This window comes from Apis cerana, linkage group LG9 (assembly GCF_029169275.1).
Source record: "Apis cerana isolate GH-2021 linkage group LG9, AcerK_1.0, whole genome shotgun sequence".
Classification (NCBI taxonomy): domain Eukaryota; kingdom Metazoa; phylum Arthropoda; class Insecta; order Hymenoptera; family Apidae; genus Apis; species Apis cerana.
In genome coordinates, this window is record NC_083860.1 from 8,358,546 (window position 1) to 8,372,667 (window position 14,122).

The window sequence follows — 14,122 nt, forward strand, 5'->3', positions numbered from 1 at the left end:
GTCATCTTATCTCGATATGATTGATCGTTAATCTCTGCAATGAGATACATTAAAAGTAAAAATTTAAAAAAAATCTCTCGAATCGAATTATCGAAGGAATTTATTTCATCGTACGAAGGATCTCTAGAAAGAAAATTTACATTCAATTACATTTCCCTTGTAAACATGCTTAGTAGCAGTTTCGATCGATTCTCGGAAATGGTATCACGCGCGAAGAAAATGAAAATTGAAAATTGAAATTCGTCTATGATCGAAAATATAAAAAAAAAGAAAAAAAAAAAGAAAAGATGCGGACAAAATTCTCCGGTTGACTTTGCTTTCTTTTCTGTTACATCACGCAGAATCCGGGTCCATTCGGCGGTTGTGCCGGGATTCCGCGTCTGTTCATCCGACAAGCGTGCTCCTCGAGTCGTTGAGCGGCTTTGTTGTCGTCTTGTTTCACAAAAGTCCAAAGACGTTCCGCGGTTGCGCTGGCATGAGGCCATATTTTCGGATGCACGTTGTTCCTGGAAAACGAAATCACGCGTTATATAATTCTATCTCTACTTCCGTTTAAAAAGAAAAAAAAAACGAGATCAATTTTCACGTATCGAAACAAAAGAGAGCAAATTATTACCTGTCCACGAATTCTCCCCACATGCACGCTTCGCCTCCCAGCATCAAATGGGACGAGTTCACGGTTTTGTTGAACGCCAAAGGATCGCACGCGTAGAATTTCTTCCAATCACGAGTGTTAACTATGTGATCCAGGTACCAACAGGCTGACAACAGAACGGGGTGCCCGGCTCTCGTGGCCTCTTCCAACTTCTTCGCCCAGACGCCGGTCCACACGTGCACCACCGTCGTATTCGGCATCACCACACCATTCTCGAATACCTGGGAACGCGATTCACGATTTCAAATTCATGAAACCACTCCATTCGTTCGAATAATCGCGATGGAGTCGAGTTCCTCTTTGCGTTATTTAATTACACGCATCGGTGAAAGATGCTATCGTTTGAAATAATGGAATAACATCGGATGTACGACGAGTATAATTGAACGTAAAACGCGTTGAGCATCGTTAAAAACAATATTTTCATCCCTTTCGCGCGAGAAAATACTTATCGGTCGACGTACGTAACGAGCCGTTTCACTGCCGAAACAAGGATTCGTTGTTCCGTTTTATTGCCAGCGAAGTTTTGTAAGACAGATAGAAAAAAAAAGGACAGACGTTTACCTCCTGCCAAACGATCGTGTTGGCCTCAAGCGAGTCCGTGATACGAAGAAGCCTGCCGATATATTCGCTCTCGAGAAGATTGTAACTGGATATGTTGCGCGACTTCATGTACGAATTGATCTCGGGATTGCTCTTCCAACAATCGAACGGCACCTCGTCTCCGCCCAGATGAACGTATTGATCCGGGAACACTTGCACGATCTCGGCGAATAAGTGGCGGAGGAACTCGTACAGCGTCGGATTCGTCGGATTCATCGGACCCAATTTACCATTCGGCTTCCCCTTCGCGTCTAATCGATCATTTTTCACGATAAATCTTACATTAGCCAAACGATAAAAATTCTCTTGATTGCACGAGCAATATTGAACGCGCAAAAATATTCTTCAATTCAAAGTATATTTTCTCAAAGTTATTACCGTAACAAGTGGTCAACAATTCGGGATAGGCTAAACCCCATGACCTGGTATGTCCAGGAGTATCGAATTCCGGCATCACCCGGATACCCCTCAGCCTCGCATAGTCGACGATTTGCTGGATGTCGTTGAGCGTGTACACCATCGAGGGATGGTATGCGCCCTTGGCGGACAAATTTGGATAGCTGGAGCTTTGATAGGGGAAGCTATTGTCATCCACGATGTGCCAGTGGAGAACGTTCATTTTGTTGTAAGACATGGCGTCCAGTGTGAGCAGTATGTCGTGAATGGGAAGGTAATGGCGAGACGTGTCCAACAGGAGTCCACGGTGCGGAAGCCTCGCGAAGTCTACGATACTTTGGCATCTTATCTTCAACTGGGGAGAGGAGGCAGAGAAACACGATATATTTACTTTTCCGCGTATTGTATTCATCCCGTGACGAAACGTTCTCTCGTTGTACTCACGTTCGATCCATCCCCGGCCGGGACCAAGAGCTGAGAAAAGGTTTCCAACCCCCGCAGAATCCCCCATACCGTCTTCGCGAACAGATCCACCGTCGATGTTTCGTTTATGTTCAGCTTGTCTGCAAAGTTGCGACGAGTTTAAATTTCGATCGATCCTTTCAAATGCCTCGTTCGAGTAATCCGAATCTTCGTGGAATAACATTTCTAGATTTTTATGTCCATTATATATATATGTGTAGCGACGATAACGTTGTTTAAAAGAAAGCAAAAGGAAAAGGAGAAAAGGAAGAGGAGGAAGAAAAAGTTAGATGAAAAAGATACGGGCGACGGGTGTATCGCGCGTGTACGAGATAAGATAATTTTAATAGCTCGATTTGATCTCGAATTATCGCAGAGCTCGATGAAAAAAAAATGTTTCATGACAAACTGGCATCGTTCCAATTGCACCGTTAATTCTCTATTATTTCATTTTTTTCGAAAAATAAATGTTCAATCGTTGGAACTCGTTACGAAGACGGGATCGTATTTATGCTGTGTGTGTGTGTATGAAATCGGAAGATGATGGGGAAAAAATGATGATGATGTCATTTCGCGTAACCCATTGACATTAATCCGTTTACCAGCTGCGCGAAAGCTGGCTCGGGAATAAAGAATCAACCGTCGTTCGAGAAACAAACGACGTCGTTCTGTCGCGGGAATTCAGAAATAACCGTCCCTAATGTAATTGGACGTTTCTGAAACGACTCACATGATTCGTCCATCCCTAAATAGGGCCAATGGTTGCCATCCTTCTCGCATGGCTCCCTCAAATGGATATTCAAAGTGTTGAGAGTATCGGTGATGGTCGTGTTGTCCCTTATTTGGGATCTCGTGTGACCTTGAGAGGAAATTTTCGCTATTCGTGCCTCGGTCAGTATAATCGCCTTGTACCTCTCAACGGCATCGGCCACGATGTCGCAAGTTTTTCCGACTACCTGTAAAAAAAAAGAAAAGAAAAAGAAAAATAATAATAAATTATTTTCGCGACATTTCATCGTTCTTATCGTCAATAATAATAATAATAATAATAATAATAATAATAATAATAATAATAATAATAATAATAAGTTTTAATTACGGCAGCAATTAAAGGAATTATTAATCGATATAGGATTTCCCCGACTTGGCGTTCTTTTTGCGCGTCACGCGCGCGTGAACACGTAATATCGTTAAGATAACGGGAAATAAAACATCTAATTGCAAACACGGATATACGTCGGAGCAGCGTATAATTTGAGATAAAAAAAAAAGAAGAAGGAAAAAGAGAGAACGTCGAAGATAACAAAATTTGATCAAATGAAACAAGCATTTTTTGTATTCTTTTTTAAGAATGCTCGTCAGGAATAATTATTGCGCGAAATCGAGTGTATATTATCTCGGTATGTGATCCCCAAGCATGTTCGAGGAAACTTGCGCCAAGAAAACTTACTCGAGACGGAGAATTTGCACGTTCACTCTAACAATAATGACTTTGAGATCGAGGAAGCTCGGCAAAAACACCGATACGCTCGACGCACATATACGCGCGAGTCTTCTCACGAGATCACCTCTTCAATTACTCACGTTCAACTGAAAGGTCGAGGCTCGTAGAAGATAGAACTTATCGGTCACGTGGCGGTGGTTGGGCATTGGCCAGGGCTCGCCGTGAGTGGGTTGGACCCAGGGGCCAGCGTCCGGGTTCAACGAGTGCGCCCCATGGGCGAGGACGATCAACAGGCACGAGAAAAGCCACCCGGCCCTCATGTCGATCGGTGCTGTTTTGAGGAACAGGTGTTGGACGGCGGAAGGAACGATGCGACGCCAGCGAGTGGTCATCGTCTACTGAACGCAGAGAACGACGCGTACGGTAACGAAAGTGGTAACGACCTTACACCGCGCCACTTAACTTTCATCACTTCGCCTGGCGGCGTGCTCACGGTCAAGTGGGAACAACCAGTCCACGCTTCGACCGTGTCCTTAAACGAACTTTTTTCCCGTGCGGACGAGACAGCCTCTCGCGGTCCCGACCACGCACTCTTCATTCCAGTTAATGGAACGTTGACACCACGAACGGTGCAATTTTTATGGACGGAACAGGATAACGAGAGCAACGAGTTTTTCCAAAGAATCGAAATTTTTCGATCGGTCGATTTATGTAGATCTTCTTCTTCTTCTTTTACGTAGAACGGAGAACGTAGATCTGTTTCATTTTCCGTTCGAAAGAGTTTTAAGAGTTTAAGTTTAAGAAATTGAAGAGCAGGTTAAAAGTCTGTGACTCGACTAGAACTTGTACACGGGGGGGACCTACTCTTCCACGGAAGATGGTTGTGGATAATCTTGTTAACGAAATGAGAGGAAACCTCATACTTGCGGCATTCCACTTTTAACGGGATGCGACAAATTCGAGCAATTAGGAGTGGACACAGGGTATACAGTTTCTTAATTGTATCGTGAGAGGTTATTCCCAAATCGAACACGTGAAATATCAGATTGTGAAATATCAATTGAAGACAGATATTGACATTCGTTTCATCGATCTATAATTGTCTATCTATAATTAATCTAATCTATAATTTTCAGATTTGATCGTTCTATAATTGTGTAACGATCCGTAACGCGAAATATAAATAACAAGATCGAACGATGGCCTTGATTTAATCGATATAACGAAGATATATAGAACGAAGATATTAAAGAGATACATCGCTCGTTTATCGCACCGATAGAATTTCAATTTCGATTTCGATCTTGAATTCTTAATCTAATCTAATTTTACACGTGGTTACGAAACATTTAGAAACTCAATTTCCCCAAATTTTCCAATTATTAAAAATAACACGATCTAAGTTTGGCAAAGAATTGGCAAAGAATCATTATTTATCGCACCGATAGAATTTCAATTTCGATTTCGATCTTGAATTCTTAATCTAATCTAATTTTACACGTGGTTACGAAACATTTAGAAACTCAATTTCCCCTGCAAAATCGTAATATCTGTCGTTCAATCCAAGCAGCCTTAAATCCGTGATATTTGAGAATATCGAAATTAATTAAATTAAAATTAAAATTACAACGAAAACGCTTCGAGGTAAAACAAAGATATTCAAATACGTCTCCGTTAGAAATTAATCCCATCTGAATGGGAAGACGTAATTTATCGTATGTCTAACTTAATTGGGGAATGAAGTTCACCGAAGCGCGAATGCGTTATCTTTGGCCAATATCGAGGCGGCGAGGCATCGAAGTGCAAAGGTCGATGATCGCACCGAGAGTTCGCGATAACGGATGCCGATAGATCATCGCGATTACTAGTCGAGACATCATTTTCTTTCTTTTTTTTTTTTTTTCACCTATCCCTTCAACGTAAACAAAATCTATATTATTCTATTCGCCAGGCTTCCTTCTTCCCGAGCCGAATCTCGATCCGAACTAGGAGGAGGAAATTTTAATTTCACCGGTGACATCGGATCATCCGCATAATATCAAAAAACGTATCAATGGACAATGTCTGACGATGGATTCTCTCTTTGGGTTCTCTTTCTATATTCCAAGTATTCCCCTCTTGAGTCATCGAGTAAACACGAGTTCGAAGGAGGGTCCATCCTTAGCGGAGATTAGGACGGAATGAAAAACGTGGAGAAGGTCCGTGTTGGTCAAAGAAGCCGGTGGCCCGATCGTAAAACGCGAGCATGCGCGTTTCCTTCTCTCCTTCGTGGCAACGATCCCTAACTTTTCTCCACGAACACGCGCGTCTTTTCGCTTTAAATTCTTCGACCGAGAAACGTCACGATTTCCCAATTCTGCGTGGGATCGATACGAAACTCGCAACAACGAGTGGAAGGGGCGAGAGGAGAGAGAGAGAGAGAGAGAGATACGAGTCGAGAATCATATATTCGTTCGATCTCGAATGAACGCTCTAGGATTCGAGAGAAACGATTCGTTCTTCCTTTCTCAATTGCAAGAGAATTCTCACGAGAGAAACAAGTTTGAACGAACGATCCTTCTCTTTTTCTCATCGAGGTTTGCAAGATGATTGTTACTTTTTTTTTTTTTTTTTACGAAATTATCGTCGGGAGAATCAATGGTATTTCCGTGTTCTGTATTTATTCCGCGAAAATGGGAACGTAAGAGGGAAGAGTGTGATACGGCACTGGTCGGTGAATCGTAGCTTCATTGATTGCGATGTCGTACGCCGGGTCGGCGGACGCTAGAGGGGTGAGACGAGGGACTGCGAAGTGGAACGTGCATCCAGGAACGTGTCACGAATCTCGGGCGCCACCTCGACACGTTTCCATCGAAAATTTTTGGCATCTAGAAGGAGATTTTTTACATTTTTATTCATCGAAAATTGTCCTTCGATATTCGAAAACTTTTCTGCAACGCCAATCTCGATTTATACGCTTATATTCGAGTTTTCTGCTTCTCGTATTCCGCGTGACTTTCAATATTTTCTCGCTTGAGGATAAAAAATGAAAAAAGTGGCTATGAAATGGGAAAAAAATACATAATGAAACGAAAATCGATACTCGTTCTCGGATAGGGGAGCCCTGGACGATTGGCCGCTACTCTCGATCCGGTGCTGCGTTTGTCAGCCTTTGACTCTTCATTCACGAACCATTGACAATCGCAACGAAACGAATTCCGTGCCGGTTCTCATCGCCTCTTTCTTTCTTTCCTTCCCTTTCTTTTCTTTTCTTTCATTTCTCTCCCCTCACCCAGGGAGGAAAACAAATCATCGACCAACGATCCTCGATCACACCGATAAATCTACCCCCGTGAATTTTTCATTTCGCGCATTTCCTCGACAAAAGTTCGAATCGAATCGCTACATTCGTACATCCGGCGACAAATTTCAAGCCTCTTTAAGAAAAGGGAGAAAGAGAGAGAGAGAAAGAAGAATCGTTGGAATCGAAAGATTCAAGAGAAAAAAGGAAGAGTGGAGGGAGAGAGAGATCATCCCTGGGTGAAATTCCACATGGGGACAAAGTTTTCCCATTAGAGGCCGCTCCCCTTCTACCCACGGGAAGAGCGGATAGGCAAACAAAACGGTTGGAAAAGCGGTGGTCGAAAAATCATCCGAATCGACGCTGCATGGATCCGTGCGCGCGCCTACGTCACCGATCTGCGCCGGAGGGGCGAGGGAGCGCGAGAAGAGGGATTGGGCGGGCGGTGGGGAGGGCGCGGTAGGGGCGGCGGAGGGGTGGCGCGCGCCGGGTGGGGGTTGAGCGCGAGGAATCGAGCGAGGAACGACGCGACGCGTGATGCTCGTGCTCGCGGTAGTAGTAGTCCGTCGTAACGACGTCGATGACGTCGACGCCGAGGGCGCTGCCGACGCGGTCCACTTAATCGGTGGTAGTAGTAGTAGAGCCGGTGGTAGAGGTGGTGGGAATCGTAGTGGCGTGCGTACACGAGGCCGGCGCGCTCGTGTGGCACGGGGGTAGGGGAGTAGACGGAGAGAGAGCGAGCTGGACGTCGCTCTCGAGCCGCTTGCCCCGGCGAGACGAGTGGAAGGAGGGAGAGAGAGAGAGACGGAGCGAATACTACGAGAGATAGGAAGGAGACGAATAGAAGGAGAGAAGGAAAGAGGAACGAGGCAGCCGGCGAGACGACGGCTGAAACGAAAGGGTGGTTCGCTCGCGGTTACAGTTTAGTCCCGGTGAGTGCGTGGCGTTGCGGCGTGTCGACTCCACCGTTCGAGACTCGTACACTGAGAGAGAGAGAGAGAGAGAGAGAGAAACTCTCGCTCGAACGAGAAGGAGAAGAGAAAGAATTGCCGGCTTGCCGGAAAAGCGGCAGCGTCCATCGAGCTCGCGCGTGTAGTACTCTCGCGCGCGGCGGCCACGCTCCCTCGCGCGTTTCGTAGAGGGGTGTGTGCTTGCGTGCCGATCGGTGGTGGTGGTGGTGGTGTGTGTGTGTGCACGCGCGCGCGGAGGGAAAGACGAGAGAGGCGAGGCGAGACGAGGGCGAGCCCGAGGGCGAAAGGGAAAGAGGGCATAATACATAGGTGTGCGCGCGAGGTGGTGGCTAGATCGGTGGCGGTAGCGAGTGGAGAGAGAGAGTGGTGCACGGAAGTGGTGTGGCGGTGTCGAGTCGTGGTGGATGGTGGATAGTGGCGGTTCGGGCGGTAGGTCGGTTCGGTCGGTTGTTGATCGTCGTCTTCGTCGTCGTCGTCGTCGTGGTGCTCGGTGACGAGGAACGAGAAGAAGGCAGATAGAACGATAGAGAAGAGGAAGGAGGAGGAGGAGGAGGAGGAGGAGGAACGATATAGAGAAAGAGGGAGAGAGGTGCGGAGGCGAGATACGATCAGGAGCGGACCGGAGAGAAGAGACGCGAGGATGAGATCGATAAGGAGGGAGTGGACGAGGTGGTGCGGGTTTCGCGAAACGGGAACGCCGCGGCGCGTGTAGACGCACGGGGTGGTAAACAGACGCGCGTAAAATACGCACGCACGCGCCCCGACCGGCCTGCTCGCCCGTGTCGGCAGAGAGAAGGGAGAGAGAGTCGTCGCGGAAAAGTTGTCGGTTCTCTCCGTTGGCCGGACACCGAGACGCGACGAGCGCACACCGCCACGGTTGAGATCGCCTCGTATCGGTGGAGGAGCCGCGAGACGGAGAGCGAGGGAGAGAGGAGAGAGAGAGAGATCGGAAGAGGCAAGAGGCGGAGGAGGAAGAGGGAAGAAGACAAAGGAGGATACTCGCCGGTACGGTGGAGCACGGATTCGTCGCGGAGACGGGATCGTCCTCCTCCTCCTCCCTTTCTCTCTCCCCCTCGATCTCTATCCATCTCCACTCGATGGGGTTCGCCGGTGAAAGAAGGTCAAAGATCGATCGTCGAGTACGAGGGTCGTGACCTCACGCATACACGGGACGAGCCACGCGTGCGGCACGGCTCTTCCAGCGGGAAGGTGGAGGAACCTTGGCTGGAAGAAACGGAAACGGAGGGAGGAGAGGAAGAGAGAGAGGAGAGAGAGAGAGAGAGAGAAAGAGAGAGAGAGGGAAAGGGAGAGAAAGAGGGAGAGAGAGAGAACCGGTTAAGGTGGATCTCGTCGGAGAACCGATGAAACTGATGATCGATCTCCGGACCCCTGGTCGATCGACGCGTTAGGCGTTGTCGTCAATGCTCGCCACTCGTCGACCAACGTTTCCGCGTAGAGTAGAAGAGGAATCGTCGTCGTCGTCGTACCACGTCGGGACCACGTCGCGTCGAAGATCGGTGGATCTATGCTCGATTGGACGGACACCGTGGTGGCATAGAAGAAAAATCGCGACGGATCTAGGAGGAGGATCGCACGTGCCTCCGGTGTCGAAAACGAGAGACGCGAGAGACATGCTGGTCGCTGGTTCGCGAGAAGCGACGTTACATCAACAAGGTGAATCGCGTAGGACAGAAGAATCGTAGAGAGAGAGATAAATAGTCGCGTGGAAGAAAAGAGAAAGAGCGAGAACGATCCGTGCGATTTAGCGAATCGCATACACACAACACACACGCGCGCGCGCGCGCGCGAGAATCATCGGAGGAGAAGCGTAGGAAGAGGGAAGAAGGAAGGAGAGACGACGGGAAGAGTGATCGAAAGAGTGAAAATCAGTTGGGTCGGGGTATAAAATCGGGGGAAAAGGGTGGAAAGAATGTCGCGAGATCCGTACTCGAGCGGAAGCGGAGTGGTCGGGCCAGGAGGCGGTACTCGTTCGCCTCGAAGCGGTCGTCGCGTGGGCGAGCTACCCACGGTCGACCGTAGCCCGTCGAGGAGCTACGCGAGCGGTCGCGGCAGTCCTTTGGGTCGGAAGCGAGGCACTCGTAGCGGGAACAACTCGCCGGAGCACCTCGGATACGGGAGCTACCATCACCATCAGCTGGGCAGTCCGTACTACTCCCGCGACGAGGACCTCGCCAGTCCCGTGATGCTCGAGGAGAGGGGCAGGAGTATGTCAACCGGGGGCGGTGGGGGCGGACATCACAGATCCAGAAGCGCCTCGAGACCCGCCATGTCCAGCTCGGCGGGCATGTCGGCGAGGTACACCAGCCTCGATCGTGCATCCGCGGGTATCCTCGATCACGATCGCGAGTTCGTGCCGATACGCGATCCCCGTGAACGTAGCCGCGACCGTGGACTCTACCTGGAGGATGAGATTTACGGGTCGAGATCGGCCAGACAGAGCCCGAATCCGCACATGCTGCGCGACAGCGGTGGCTATATCGGTGAACTCCAACATCAGAACAACGATCTCCAACGAGAGCTCGGGAACCTCAAGAAGGAGCTCGAGCTGACGAACCAAAAGCTCGGCAGCTCGATGCACAGCATCAAGACCTTCTGGAGTCCCGAGCTCAAGAAGGAGAGAGCATTGAGAAAAGAGGAGAGTTCCAAGTACAGCCTGATCAACGAACAGCTGAAGCTGCTCAGCTCCGAGAATCAGGTCAGTCGACTGCGGATTTTTCTTTTCTCGCTTCTTAACCGCCATCGCTTCCTTCCTCCGTTCTTTTCACTCGGTCCTCCCCTTCGTCGCGATCGCGCGAATAAAATCGCCTTTTGCGCCAACCTTTCTCCTTCCCTGACGACGTTCGCCGCGCTCCATATCCGTGACCCCTTTTCCTTCCGCCACGCGAGTACGATTTAGGTCGGACCGATTAATAACGATCGACGACCTTAATTTTCCCTCGATTCGATCTCTGCGCGCCACCAAATTTCCCCCAAAATTTTCCCCTTTTCTCTCCTCTCCTCCAAATTCCTCCAACCACGATCTCGAGTCGACGTCTCTTTAGAAAACTTATCGATCTGCTTGCTTTCTTCATTTCTCCTTTTTTCCTTTTCCACGCTTCGAAATAGACGCGCTTATCGATTGGCTAAAAATGCAACGCGAAGGGGGAGCCACCGATGTAACAATTCACCCGATATTTTCAACGAGAAATTGTTCGATCCCCCCCTCCTCCTCTCCCCCTCTTCTCCGTAACGAGAATTCGCGTATCAAACGACGATCGCGTAAACGCGTGAATCCCTCGGGGCCGACTGACGGCCACGTTGATCAACCATGGGGATCGATGACAACTGGCAATCGCGAATTCTCGAATTCTTCTCGAGTCTCAATTCCGTTCCCAATTCTTCCGTTCGTCTCCTTTCCGAGCGAGACGTGTACGCATTACCTTGGAGGACGACGGATGGATCAATATGTTAGCTGTTCGCGAAGCCCGTCGCATATTTATATAATATCGCGGTACCGAAGTATCACGAATAGACGCCGCTCTCGTTCGCGAAACCCGATGTTTTTCCTCGAAATTCCAGCTTCTTATACCGGGGAGGGAAAGGTTTATCGAACGGCTCTCCTGTTGTTACGCCTCTCGCGAAGACGTCACACGTTCTCGTTCGATTACGAGCGAGCGTCACGTGAGCACGGCTTTAATCGAGCCGTTTAATTCTTGGTCGTTGCGCTTGTTCGTTGGTTCTCGGTCGTTGGAGAAGAGTCGTAATACTACGACTCCCCGGCGTATAAATTTTTTATAAAGAGCGAGCATTCGAAAGCGCCCGTTTCGATCTCTCGACGAGGGAATAGTTTCAAAATTTTCAGAGCTCGATCGAGTTTCGAATTTTTCCTCTCCGCTGTCGAATACGCAATTTTATACATCTTCTCCCTCTCCTTTTATTTTTAATATGTTTACAGCCTGTCACCCGATTATCGTCATGGCAGCGGAACGGAATGCACGCTCGCCTCACACTTATAAATATATATATATTTTCACGAATTCTCTAAATAGAAAGGCGAAATGAAAGAAAAGAAACTCTTTGAAATATCTTCATGGAATATCTCGTCCCAGTAACAAGACTCTTCCTCGCCAACCTAGTTTTCCCTCGTTCGTCCGAGCCAATCGTCGATCCTTCCGTCCGTCACGGTTCGTCAGCGTGGCGACCGGAGGCATATTTTTGGCCTCGCGATGGCGATGCACATGAGTCATCCGGAATGAACGGAGAGCGGTGGAATCTCTGGGGAGAGACTGAGAGATTCTCTGGCCGACTGCCCACGTTTATTCCTTTTTATCCAGCGTCTGGCATCGCGATAGTAGACGCGCGATTCTTACGCGACAAAGGCACTGCGTGTGTGTGGGTTGACGCGTCGCCTCTCCCCCCATTGTGTTCCATCCATGGAACGACGATCGACCGTGAAGTTGCGTAATTTCGGGCACACCCTGGAACTGGGACCATTCGATCGAGCAAGCTCGATTTCGTCGTGGAAAAGGGACGAGATCGACGAGGCGATGGATGAGATTAAGCCGATTTCGGCTTTTAATTCCGCGAGTTGGGCAATTTGACAGGTCGAAACAAAATAATAGAAGTTTGGAACTGGTATAAAGAAGAGGTTAAAGTAGAATGGGTTTACATACGCGAAGAGATATGTATTATATACAAAGCCAGCTTGTATGAATTTTGAATAGGAGATTTCCACTATTCGTGATTTTACTAGAATTCGATCCCCGTCCAAAGTTAATAATCTAAAAGTTAAAATTTGAAAATTTCTCCACCGAACTTTCTACTTTCCAATTTTGAAACGAGTATCGATCCATTGATATTTCATTCCCCTGATGCAATTAATATCGGAAACTTTGGTTCGAAAGGTGTGCAAAGAAAAAAAACGCGTTAAAAAGAGTGAAAAGTAGTTTAAGTGGGTTGGAAAGGGGGAGAGAAGGGAATTAATTTTTCTTTTCTGTCGGATACGCATACTGTCGACTCGCGCCATACCAGGGAAATTGGCGTACATCAGGAAGTGGGCCGTGAAAAAAATGGCGTGGAACTTTTGCAATGCTATCGTTCCGCCACTGATCCTCCCTCTCTCTCTCTCCCTTTCTCTCGCGACCCGCCAAAAACCCAGAGAACCACGGAAATTAAACTCCGTGTCTCGCCTCACGTTTACCGCTAACGAACGAATTTTTTTCTTTTCTCTCTCTCTCTCCCCCTCCATCCCCTATTTTTACACCAAAAGAAATAAAAGAGCGATACGCGGTTCGTTCGATTCGTCGATAATTTTAACTTCTCCATTCCGTGCCCTCGATCCTCCTCCACTCCCCCCCGTGTCACGGATCGTCGATCAATCCCGTCGTGGCGAACCAATCGTCGATTCGGGACGACGTTTGAAATATTAAAAAACGAATCCGCGTACGCGCATCCGAGGAATGCATCGGTTGAAGGTTGATCCGTGACGTTAGCGGGATTCGCGGTATTAAAAATTCCGTTTGCCACGCCGTTTTCTGCGTTTGTCGCGGCGAATAGCGGGGGAGGGGGAGGAGGAGGAGGGATCCTCGGATCTAATTGCTCACTTGACATGGTTCCCGGTGAATGAAAAATTAGTTGCTGATGGCCACGAGAGAACCGTGTCGCGCTTGTCGCTTGAAAGAAAACGGTGGTTCAATTCGGCCGGTAGAATATCATTTCGTCCACGACTTTACTTAACGAGTGTGTACACACGAGGCAAAAGTACGGTTACACAAGCTGCCGAAACGACGGTCGTCGCGTTAAGGCTTTCCTTGAAACGGTTCTTAGATCGAGAGATTATTCCGAGAAAACTCGATTCCAGATTACGCGCGCTTATTCCTCGCATTCCATCTCGAGTTATTAATCGGCCAGATGAAAATCGATTGTTTGATATCGCGCTTAAGAATTCCATCAGCGCCACTTTTCGAGTTTTCGTTCTCCTTTTCAACCATCATCTTGTATCCCGGTTTCTCAACTTTTTCCAGAACATTTTCCAAGATAGAACTTTATCGCGCGTTTACGAACGAAGAATTTCCATCCGTATTCGTACATTCGATACGGGGATATCTAATAAAAGGAATTTAATTATCCTCTTATAGTTAAGAGGCGCGAAACTAATTGATTCCGACACGAAAGGAGGGAAATAAAGCACGTACCACCGGTTGACCATGGGCTTCTGTTCATAATTTAATGTCGCTCAAGTGGCCTCTCTAATGGTCGCCGTTCTCCCTTGCATACCGCCGCTTCAATTCATCTCGAACGCAGCTGTCGCG

The 14,122-nt window shown here is 48.1% G+C and overlaps 2 protein-coding genes across 4 annotated transcripts in view; one reads left to right on the plus strand and one right to left on the minus strand.

Annotated features, from left to right (window-relative positions):
* Window positions 1-82: 82 nt before the first annotated feature.
* Window positions 83-4,677, minus strand: LOC107992878 (beta-hexosaminidase subunit beta). The gene is made up of 7 exons (XM_017048994.2): window positions 3,701-4,677; window positions 2,847-3,072; window positions 2,099-2,217; window positions 1,637-2,009; window positions 1,220-1,509; window positions 617-876; window positions 83-506 (listed from the first exon to the last, which is right to left on the minus strand). The coding sequence occupies exons 1-7, from the start codon at window positions 3,950-3,952 to the stop codon at window positions 329-331; spliced, it is 1,698 nt and encodes a 565-aa protein (XP_016904483.2). The 5' UTR covers window positions 3,953-4,677; the 3' UTR covers window positions 83-328.
* Window positions 4,678-7,360: 2,683 nt separating this feature from the next.
* LOC108004465 (ELKS/Rab6-interacting/CAST family member 1) overlaps window positions 7,361-14,122 on the plus strand; it is a 53,875-nt gene continuing 47,113 nt past the window's right edge. The window contains exon 1 of one of the 3 annotated variants that reach the window (XM_062079420.1): window positions 7,361-10,527. In XM_062079420.1, the coding sequence (XP_061935404.1) occupies window positions 9,742-10,527 (786 nt within the window). In that variant the 5' untranslated portion in view covers window positions 7,361-9,741. The remainder of the gene's footprint in view (window positions 10,528-14,122) is intronic. The other 2 variants (XM_062079418.1, XM_062079419.1) reach the window with 2 other exon arrangements.